Source organism: Mytilus trossulus, chromosome 9 (genome assembly GCF_036588685.1).
Source record: "Mytilus trossulus isolate FHL-02 chromosome 9, PNRI_Mtr1.1.1.hap1, whole genome shotgun sequence".
Taxonomy (NCBI): domain Eukaryota; kingdom Metazoa; phylum Mollusca; class Bivalvia; order Mytilida; family Mytilidae; genus Mytilus; species Mytilus trossulus.
In genome coordinates, this window is record NC_086381.1 from 40944564 (window position 1) to 40956591 (window position 12028).

The 12028-nt window shown below is 31.5% G+C and overlaps 1 protein-coding gene across 3 annotated transcripts in view; it reads left to right on the forward strand.

The window, feature by feature from the left end:
• LOC134682920 (sodium- and chloride-dependent glycine transporter 1-like) overlaps positions 1 to 12028 on the forward strand; it is a 45866-nt gene that overhangs the window by 24989 nt on the left and 8849 nt on the right. For all 3 annotated transcript variants that reach the window (XM_063541840.1, XM_063541841.1, XM_063541839.1), the window contains exons 7-15: positions 1239 to 1371; positions 1811 to 1945; positions 2311 to 2414; positions 2906 to 3030; positions 4063 to 4175; positions 8144 to 8272; positions 8705 to 8804; positions 9862 to 9971; positions 11676 to 11852. In XM_063541840.1, coding sequence (XP_063397910.1) covers positions 1239 to 1371; positions 1811 to 1945; positions 2311 to 2414; positions 2906 to 3030; positions 4063 to 4175; positions 8144 to 8272; positions 8705 to 8804; positions 9862 to 9971; positions 11676 to 11852 — 1126 coding nt within the window. The remainder of the gene's footprint in view (positions 1 to 1238; positions 1372 to 1810; positions 1946 to 2310; positions 2415 to 2905; positions 3031 to 4062; positions 4176 to 8143; positions 8273 to 8704; positions 8805 to 9861; positions 9972 to 11675; positions 11853 to 12028) is intronic.

Genomic DNA, 12028 nt, shown 5'->3' on the forward strand with positions numbered 1-12028 from the left:
AATTTTATTCCTATCAAAAGTCTGTGGCTCTCTTAATTCCAGCATTTGTACTATACCACCAAAATTACATATTAAGGCGAGACATACATCTGTGTCACCAGTTTATTTAATACACTCAAAAAGAACTAAGCCTTTTGGTTGGTGCATAGCTTCAAAGGCCTTCATCAATGTTCAATCAATAAGTGGGTTGAATTTTTCCATTGAAACATTGTTTTTTTATTGTTGACTAATTAGATAGAAGAAAATGTGGTATAAGTGCCAATGAGACAACTCTCAATCCAAGTCACAAGTTATAAAAGTAAACCATTATAGGTCAAAGAAGGGCCTTCAACATAGAGCTTTGGCTCACACTGAACAGCAAGCTATAAAGGACCTGAAAAAGATACTAGTGTAAAATCATTTAAACAGGAAAACCAACTGTCAAATCTATATAAAAACAAGAAACACTTAAAAACCACATCAACTAACTACTGAACATCAGATTTCTGACTTAGCACAGGTGCAAACAATTTCAGCGGGTTTGATGTTTTTATTGTACCAAACCTTCACCTTATCTGACACAATAGTGTTACATCACAACATAGAATGACACACTATATATGAAATATTAATTACAATGGTTCAACTCAATAAAGACATTAACACAAGTGGACATACTGTGGATTTATTTATTTTTGTGGATACCAATTTTCGTGGATTGAGGAAAACTTACCCTTTCATGGCTATTTAATTTCATGGTTATGCAAAAGTCTGCATACAAGGCAAGGGAAAATTTACAATCGATGAAGACTTAAATTCATGGTTAACCTGTACCCACAAAATCCACGAAAATTGGTATCCAACGAATATTAATGAATCCACAGTACACTGAAAGATGAGATTTGTTCTATGATTCAATGTAAATACAAAACAATAGAATAAGGGATGAATAATTAAAGTAACAGTAATATCATTGATTCTATGTGGTAAAGTGATAGCTTTGACAATCAATTATATGATAAGAAAAATGGTTATCACCCATTGAATATGATATATATGTAAATAGTTCCTGGAATATATAAGAAAATAATTTCCTTGCGTTTCACCCTTACATTCCCTTATAGATTTTGACAAGAGGTTGGATAGCTGTTCTTTTATTACAAAAGAATTTTAGGTCTATTCTTGTAAGAAAAAAGTCATAGACAATGAAATCTTGTATATTACATGTGTCATTACTAAACATTGTTATATTTTTTCAGGGTTGAAATTTTGGGTTTGTCACCTGGTATTGAAGTAATTGGTAATGTACGTTGGAAAGTTATCTTATGTTTGGCTGCTGCCTGGACACTTACTTTCTTAGCTTTAGGAAAAGGTGTCAAGTCCACTGGAAAGGTTTGTCATACACAATATTAGATAAAACTGAAGCAAAAATAGATAAATTTGTGATTATCAACTCGTCTGTGTATTGTACAAGCTCTTGTACTCAAATGTAAAAATTGTCAGACAAGATTTGAATTGAAGAGTACTATAGTAAAAAAAATAAGCATAGAAGGACAATTTCACAATGTATGTTTTCCTCCTGGATAGAAATGGACGCCATTAAATAAACAGTAAATCTGTTGAACTGTACCCTGTATATACTAAAACATGTTTTATCTGAATCCTGTATATACAAAAACATGACCCTTTATACCCTTTATAGACCAATAAACCTTATTCGAACTGATCTCTTGTACTAGAACCTGTAGTAAATACTCTTGAATACCTACATCTGTGTAAAACAAAACATTTCTTTGTCAGTATTGTGCAATGAATTTTTTTTTTTCTTCAGGTGGTATATTTCACAGCCTTATTTCCTTACTTGGTATTGTGTATCTTGTTTTTCCGTGGGGTTACCCTCCCTGGTGCTATGGATGGCGTCCTATATTACATCACACCGAGATTTGAGAAGTTAACTGAAGCTAAGGTATGTTGGTACATAGTCATTAAATCTTATCTTTATAATTATATTTAAGAACAGTGTCAATTAGAAGAATCTCTATTTACAATCAAAATCTATCAATTGTTTTTCTTCATCTACTTGTATCTATATTTTTTGGGAATATATAAAATCACTAAATAGTTAATTTAAAGAATAATAGCAATTACTCAATTTAATTTCAATAACTGTACAAAAGGAAGTGATTCAGTTATTGGTTGATCAATAAGTCTGGCAGATTATATTCTTTGGTAGTTTAAAAGTTTTAATTGTAAAAAATAATATTGCTTAACATTAGAATTTAATTTACAATAATATCACATAAAGTCAATAATACCATCTCAATTTGACAGGTATGGTCGGATGCAGCAGCTCAGATTTTCTTTGCTCTGAGTCCAGCCTGGGGTGGATTAATCACACTTTCAAGTTATAATAAATTTCACAATAATTGTTTAAAGTAAGTATCAACTGTTTCTATCATGAGACTAAGTCAAAAGAAGTTTTATTGAAATGGGACTCACAGTTATTATTTTTTTTCAGATTCATAAATAAAGGTTAATGAATGCCTATATTGAAAAATGTAGTTAAAAAACAAAATGATGGTGAATTATATTGAGTAAAAAATGTCTATTATACATACAGCCTTTTATGCGGTATGGGCTTTGCTCATTGTTGAATGCCGTACGGTGACCTATAATCGTTTATGTTTGTGTCATTTTGGTCTTTTGTGGATAGTTGTCTCATTGGCAATCATACCACATCTTCTTTTTTATATTTTACTCTATATTTTTTTTAAAATTACTGACAAGATATCCTATCGTATTTAACCACCCATACTTTTTTCTCTGGAATAGTTAAAATTAATTTCAACTACCGAGTAACATATTCATGGTTGCAATTTGGTTGAAGTCATAGATTGATTTCATATCTTCTTATTTTATTTTCCAGAGATTCGTTAATAGTGTCGTTTGGCAATATTTGTACAAGTTTATTTGCTGGCTTTGTGATATTCTGTATCATTGGATACCTGGCCAAAGAATTAGACATGCCAATAGATAAAGTCGTAGATGAAGGTAAATATTGGATAGCTTTTTACAAATATGTTAAATTATGGAATTGAGCAAGGTTTTTATTAGACCTCAAGTTTTTTTGGGGGTTTATATAATGCTATGATGTTGTCGGTGTCTTCATTTGGTTTCCAGACAATAACTTTAGTTTAAATGAATGTATCTCAATGAAATTTTTTAAGAAGGTTCAATATTACAAAAGAAGGGTTGGGATTGATTTTGGCAATGATGGTCCAAGTCAAAGTGGAATTAGGGGCCCAAAACAAGCATTTTTCTAGTTTCAGGATAATAGCTTGTGTAGAAATATTTCGATTGCTCTGAAATTGTACCACAATGTTTAATACCACAAGTAGAAGTATAGGATTCATTTTTGGGGTTATGGTGCAAATAGTTTAGGAATTAAGGGCCAAAAAAGGTAAAAACACAAGCATTTTTGTAGTTTCCAGACAATTTCTTGTGTGTAAGTGTATGGATCTCTCCGACATTGTACCTCAAGGTTCCATATCAGAAAGGGAATGCTGAGATTGAGTTTGGGGTTATTTGCCCTAAACATGCAGGAATAGGGGGCATAAATCGTTCAAAAACAAGCATTTTTCTAGTTTCCAGACAAGAACTTATGTGTAAGAGTATGGATCTCTCTAGAATTGTACTACAAGGTTCTATACTACTAAGGAAAGGCTGGGATTGAGCTTAGATGTACTTGCTTCAAAGAGGGGGGGAGGGGATTTTTTCCAATTTTTTCAAAGAGTTCATAAATATTTTTCAAAGTTTTTTCAAATTTCAAATTTTTGAAAAGTTTCGCAGAGAAATCTTTAATTATAGAATTGTAAGATTTTGGCCACATTTATTTTGTGTAAAAAATTTACTCACAATCCAAATAAAGACAGTATCAAGCTTGAATATTGTGTCCAAATTTTCCCCAACTGTTCAGACCTCTGCGGTCATATTGGGCTGTGCTAAGTTAAGGATTTTATTAATTCTGACTTAATAATCGATGCACCTTTATAAGGGAAATAACTCTGAATTTATTCTATTCAGGTGCTGGTTTAGCCTTTGTTGTATACCCAGATGTAGTGACTAGATTACCTATATCTCCTCTGTGGGCTATATTATTTTTTGTTATGATGATCACCCTAGGAATGGGTAGTGAGGTGAGTTATATATGACATTTATATCGAATATAGTGACTGATTGATAAGTACACACCCATTAGTAAAATATTGTACTACAATTGATATAAAGTACAAACCTATTTGTACAAATAAAGATATAATCATTTGTATTTTTTTTTTTTATCTAAGAACAAGATGTGTATATAAAAACTTTTGATTTTTTTTTTTTTTGAATAGTCAAAACTAAAAAGTTGTTAAAGTCAAAAGAAACCTCAAATTAAAAAAAATAATGCATATATTTTTAGCTCACCTGGCTCAAAGGGCCAAGTGAGCTTTTCTCATCACTTGGCGTCGGTCGTCTGTCGTCCGTCGTCGTCGTCCTGCGTTTTGCGTTAGCTTTTACAAAAATCTTCTCCTCTGAAACTACTGGGCCAAATTTAACCAAACTTGGCCACAATCATCATTGGGCCGCAATCATCATTGGGGTATCTAGTTTAAAAATTGTGTCCGGTGACCCGGGAAACCAAAGATGGCCGCCATGGTTAAAATAGAACATTGGGGTAAAATGCAGTTTTTGGCTTATAACTCAAAAACCAAAACATTGAGAGCAAATCTATTAGAGTAAAAATGTTCATCAGGTAAAGATCTATCTGCCCTGAAATTTTCAGATGAATCTGACATTATGTTGTTAGGTTGCTGCCCCTGAATTGGTAATTTTAAGAAAATTTTGCTGTTTTTGGTTATTATCTTGAATATTATTATAGATAGAGATAAACTGTAAACAGCAATAATGTTAAGCAAAACAAGATCTACAAATAAGTCAACATGACCAAAATGGTCAGTTGACCACTTTAGGAGTTATTGCCCTTTATAGTCAATTTTTAACCATTTTTCGTAAATCTTAGTAATCTTTTAGAAAAATCTTCTCTGAAACTACTGGGCCAAATTAATTAAAACTTGGCCACAATCATCTTTGAGGTATGTTGTTTTTAAAATGTGTCTGGTAACTCGGCCAACCAACCAAGATGGCTGCCATGGCTAAAAATAGAACATGTAGGTAAAATGCAGTTTTTGGCTTATAACTCAAAAACCAAAGCATTTTAAAATAGAGCAAATCTGACAGGAAGTAAAAATGTTGATCTGGTTAAGATCTATCTGCCCTGGAATTTTCAGATGAATTGAATTATCAGTTGTTAGGTTGCTGCCCCTGAATTGGTAATTTTGAGGAAATTTTGCTGTTTTTATGTTGTTATCTTGAATATTATTATAGATAGATATAAACTGTAAACAGCAATAATGTACAGCAAAGTAAGAACTAATAATAAGTCAATATGACCAAAATAGTCAATTGACCCCCTAAGGAGTTATTGCCTTTCATAGTCATTTTTTAATAATTTTCACAAAATTTGTAGATTTTCGCTAATATTTTCCTCAGAAACTACTGTTATAGATAGAGATAATTGTAAGCAGCAAAAATGTTCAGTGAAGAAAGATGTTCAAACACATCACCATCACCAAATTACAATTTTGTCATGAATCTGTCTGCTTCCTTTGTTTAATATTCACATACACCAAGGTGAGCGACACAGGCTCTTTAGAGCCTCTAGTTTTTATAACTCAATGAAAAGTTTTCATTATAAAACTTTGTACATTTTTCTTTTTTCTGAAGAAAATTCTTTAATTTATTCATTTTTAGAAGAAGTTTACTTTATTTTAATTGTCCTCCGACATATTTTCCGTATGCAAAGTGACATCGGTGTGACCTATCTCAGAAAAATCCTGGGATCACAATATGCATGGATGTCCTTAAAATAAACTATAAGTTGAATTTTCATGTTAATCATGTGCTCAATTTCCATGCTTTTTTGTTGCCTTTTTGTCAATTGTTGACAAACAGGTGACAATCGTTAAACTTTGGCTCCAAAACATGAACTTTGATTACCTGCCATATTTTCACAACAACACTGACCGATTGAAAAAAAATATGGACGATTATACAAAATTTACACGAAAAAAATGATAAATTTGTGCACAGGAGATTAAGTTTATGATATTTGTATGCATTGGTTCAAGAATTTGTAGAACATTATTTTTCACGGGTCACTCGTTTCTTATCACTTTAAGCTTGTTAAAAATCTACTCTCCCTTAACTTTGGATTGTGACAAAAATGAAAATTACAAAGGTGGAAATGGTAATATCAAACAAGCACTAACAACATATTTATCAGCTGCAGAATAAGTTGTTTAAAAAAACTATTTTTTCTTGCTGTATGTGTTATAGAGAAGTATATTTTATTTATTACTCAGTTTAACATTTTAGGCCAACCTTAAAAATATGTTTGTTTGCAGTTTTCCGACTGTACCTTCAAACTGAAGGGTCGGTAGGTAGGAAAAATATTTTATTTTATCAGCCAAAATACAGTTTAAACAAGCATGCAGTTACACTAAACCAAGTTTCTTGTGAAGAAAAAAACCCATTTTAAAACAACAAACACTGGACATGCTGAAAACCAACATCAAATAAACAGGCATTTTCAGATAATTTTTTTTTTAACCAAAACTGAAACTTTAACATAGTGTCATTATCCAATTTATGACATAAAATATGGTATAATTATTAAATACTGGAACACTTATAAACAAGGAATGTCATTATGACTAGATCTATTTAAAAGAAATATATTCAGACATGTATGCTTCTTTACTAGAATGTTTTCATGAGTAGAGTATTTTCACCAGAAAAATGTATATATTAAAGATTTATAAGACAATTATTAAAGAGTGTATTTTTAATAAAAAAAAAATAACCATTGAAACTTCCTCAATTGAAAAAAAGTATTAAGACATCCGACTGTTTTCATATCTCGAACAATATTTAATTATATGTGATAAGGTTATATTTTTGCCAGGCTTTAATGAAAACCAAAGAAATCTAAAGTTTGGGGTGAAATCCATAGCACCCCATTAAAAGTAAATGGTCTGTACTGAAATGTTTTAAATGCATAAAAAAAAATTGGAAGCATAGCTCCTAAGGACATGTTTAAATTGAAATCACACAGGCCACACAGTTTTGGTATATTTAATATTGTAAGAAAGAGAATAATTGCAATGAGTGGGGCAGCCCCCCTTATCCTAAAGGAGTATACTCATTGCAATCGAAGATAGATTTAATATAGAGAGAGTATATTTATTTTTCAAGCTAACCATTCATTTTCTCTACATCTTTGTGTAGTTAGGGCTGCTTCTTATTGATTTGGCATGATCTATATATCCATTAACATTTTAAATGAGCCCTTCCTCTGTACAGGCGTGTTTACAGATATCCATGAAGATTTAAGTCACGGATGAGTGGTTTCATCTTTGTCGTCTTCACAACGATTTGTAGAAAATATGCCATACTTCAAGCTGCTGTCAAATTATTTAACCACTGAAATTGGTTCCATCTGGGAACAGTATATTTATGTTCCTGGTTCCATAAAGTCAGGCTCCACAGATTCTGAACCTGATTTGTTTGAGACAGAATGGTTATCGAATATCGTGTCAGTTATGATTATCCGCTGCATCATCGTCAATGATATCATCACACATCATTACATGTGCCTGAATCTGTATAAACAGTTTACTAATAAACTTTTTTGTTTGTTATTTGTCTTAAAATTGACACGAGACGACAGCGTAAAGTACTCCTCTGTGACTTCATGGATACCTGTAAACAATTTCCATGTGCTTTATCATTAAATGGTCACATGAACGCTTGACGGGAAGCTAAGAAAAACCGAACTTGAAATGTGTAATTGACCCAGACTTTAAATCATTTCCGGAAAGGACCCAAAGATCCGGATCGCGTCAATAGAGGTATTAAAAAAAAATTCTTTAAATTTAAAGCAATAAAATCTTCACAGTCGGGAGGATTTTCAAGGGTCGGTCGGTAAACTGCAAACAAACAATATTTTAATTTAAGCCTTAAAAACATAAGGTTACTGAAGTCTATAATTGTTTATTTCTAGTTTGCTCTGTTAGAGACCTGCTTGACAGCCATTCAGGATACATACCCAGAGTTGAGAAAGAAGAAAGTATGGGTAGTACTAGTCACATGTATCATTGGATTCTGTGGAGGTATCATTGTTACAACTCAGGTAAATATACAATCAGTTTTTCTACCTTATGTTTTTGGTGTTTGCGGGATAAAAGTGATTAGCTTCCCAATAAGATTATAACAGACTGCACCAGAAGAACAGATTGCTTTCGCTACCAGCTCTAAAAAAAAAAGAAAAACTAGCGACAAGATCCACTCATTTCTCAGATATGATATACTAAGTGACCTACAGTTTAGAATTTTATACGGAAATGTTCATTTCTGTATATGCTTCACTAGTAAAACATGTTCTGGCTTTATATGTACAATCATTTAACAAAATTATTGATATATGATATTGTATTTTTCACTATTGAATGTTTATTTTCAGCAACTAATCAGTAATTTATCAATTAATTATGTTTGTACATTATATTGTTGAATGTTGCTATGTGTAATAGTTGATAGATAACTTCTCTTAACAATTTTTCAGGGTGGTATGTTTGTGCTACAATTGATGGACAACTATGTATCTAGTTGGTCAGTGTTTATTATGGCTGCCGGAGAAAGTGCCCTGGTTGGTTGGGTTTATGGTATGTATTCAAATAGTGTCAAGTCTTTTTTCTTTGTTTTGGAGTAAGAGCTGACACTGGTCACCTCAAAGTCAGATTGATTTATTTGGATAGATTGATGGAAATGTCTTCCTGAAGACATGGGATGTTGCACTGTCAGAATCCAGCTATGAGTGTTAAACAAGCACATAGCAGTAATCATATTCACTGGATCTAAAACATCTATCCATCTATCAGTGTCACCTTTCTTTAATCAGATAGAATTTGACAGAGATGTGGGGTATACGTTAATGAGCTAAACCACAACAATAAAACAAAACATTTGTGAGCATGCTGTATGCAGAATATATTACACAATCATTTTGTGGAGATAAAAGTAGTTAGTAAATTGAAGAGACAGATTTACCATAGATGGTTACTTTCATGGAAATCTGTCTACTAAGCGATACTTTTATGGATATATTTTTATTCAGATTAAAGACCAGTTGAAATATGTTCATTATCGTTGTATTTCCATCATATATATATAATATATATATATTGATCAGATAATTCATGATTTGAAATAGATTGCTTACTGTGGATACATATGTTTTCATGGGAACACATTTTCTCGCTTGTTTTGAAAACATTTTATTTTAGGTAATTATTGATTTCATGAATTTACATACAAACCTATAAAAGATGTATTCTTCATTGAAAATTTAAATTTATGTTTCACCCTTATCAACAATCTCAACAAACATTGGTACCCCACAATTAAATTTTTTTTTTAATTTAAAGTAGCTTTATATTTTTAATACTACTGATTTAACTTTATAGTATTCTGCCTTACAAGCTAAACAGACTGATGCATATATTTCTTTCATTTATTTGATAAAATTAGTAACCCACAATTAATAATGAATCCAGTTAGAAAAAACTGTGCATGGATTATTTTCATGATTTTAAGAAGCTTTAGTTTCAATACTTTCCTGTCTTAAAGAGTGAAATATTCTTACTATTTAGTATTTCACCTGACAACTTGAACAGACTGTTTCAAATATTAGTTTAATTTACATGCTTATTTGATTAACAGGAGCAGAAAATTTCTTACGAGATATACAGATGATGATTGGTCCAATGTCAAGAAAAACACAAATATTCTTCACAATCTTCTGGAAGTACTTATCTCCCCTTACACTTGTTGTAAGTATTGTTTATATGTAATCCTCTCTTTACATTTTGTAAGTAGTTTTTAAAATCATTTGCATTTACTGTCATAGTGAATAGCCATTTTGTTTATTGCCAAATTAGAGTGGTCACTTTTTTAGCTCACCTGGCCCAAAGGGCCAAGTTAGCTTATGCCATCACTTGGCGTCCCTAGTCTTCCGTCGTCTGTCGTCATCGTTGTCATCTGTCATCGTAAACTATTTCAAGAATCTTCTCCTCTGAAACTACTTGGCCAAATACTTCCAAACTTTAAATGAATGTTTCTTAGGGTATCTAATTTATAAATTGTATCTGAAGTTTTGATCTATCAACAAACATGGTCGCCATTGCTAAAATAGAACATAGGGGTCAAATGCAGCATTTGGCTTATATCTCAAAAACCAAAGCATTTAGAGCAAATCTGACAAGGGGTAAAAATGTTCATTAGGTCAAGATCTATCAGCCCTGAAATTTTCAGATGAATCAAACAACCCAATGTTGGGTTGCTGCCACTTAATTGGTAATTTTAAGGAAATTTTGCATTTTTTGGTCATTATCTTGAATATTATTATAGATAAAGATAAACTGTACACAGCAAAAATGATCAGCAAAGTAAGATCTACAAATAAGTTGATATGACCAAAATTGTCAATTGACCCCTTAAGGGGTTATTGTCCTTTAATGACAATTATTTACAATTTGTTCATCATATTTGCTAACTTTAAAAAATCTTCTCCTCTAAAACTACTCAAACAAATTCAACCAAACTTCAAGTGAATAATCAGTAGGGTGTATAAAATAAAGTTTGTGTTTTATTTTCTATTTCGTCAAAAAACATGGCTGTCATGGCTAAAAATAGAACACAGGGTAAAATGCAGTTTTTGGCTTATATCTCAAAAACTCCAGCATTTAGAGCAAATTAGACAAGAAGTTAAAGTATTTATTAGGTCAAGTTCTACCTGTCCTGAAATTGTCAGCCCAATTGGGTAACTGGTTTTTCAAGTATAATGCCCCTGAATTGATGATTTTAAAGAAATTTTGCAGTTTTTGGTTATTATCTTGAATATTATTATAGATACAGATAAACTGTTCATAGCAAAAATGTTAAGCAAAGTAAGATCTACAAATAAGTCAATTTGACCAAAAATGTCAATTGACCCCTTAGGAGTTGTTGCCCTTTAAAGACTTTTTTCACAATTTGTTCACCATGTTGACTTACTTTAAAAAATCTTCTCCTTTGAAACTGCTGTATCAATTTCAGCCAAACTTAGGCTAAATGAGTTTCAGAGTATCTAGTATAATTTTTATATTTTATTTCCTTGTATGTCAAGAAACATAGCTCCTATGGCTAAAATAGAACATAGGAGAAAATGATTTTTTTTTTTTGCTTTTGAAGAAAATGGGACGATTCAAAGAACATTTAAATAAATTGAAAAGCCAAAATAATCATTGATGAGAGATTTAACCAAAAAAATAAGGTGAGCGATTCAGGCTCTTGAGAGCCTCTTGTTCATTTTGCAGTTCTATCAAGATCCAATAAAAGGATGTGGTTTGCTTGATTTTTGTATGAGAAATTAAAAGTTATTTGAAAAGGCATCTCTAGTATCATCAGTGAGCAATAGTTTCATTTGTATTTAATAAAACAGAAACTCTACATGAAATATTATATATATTATATTTTTTATGTTTTGTTTTTTCCAGTCTGTACTGTTGTTTAACCTGATCCAGTACAAGCCTCTTGCATACGGAAATTATACCTATCCAGGCTGGGCCAATGGACTAGGATGGGTCCTGTCACTCATACCTATGATTATTATTACTGCTCTCGCCATCAAGAAAATTTACTATACTCCTTCGGGCAACATGTCACTTTTTCAGGTAAGTTTTAACATTGCATAGACATTTTTAAAATTTGTGCATTAGCCTGTACATTTCCTATGTTAGAATGTATATGTTATTTCATCACATTAAGATCTAATGGTTCAATTACGTCAGCTGATGTAAATCATTTATAAAACTACCTTTAGATTGGTGTATTACAATTTTATATTCTA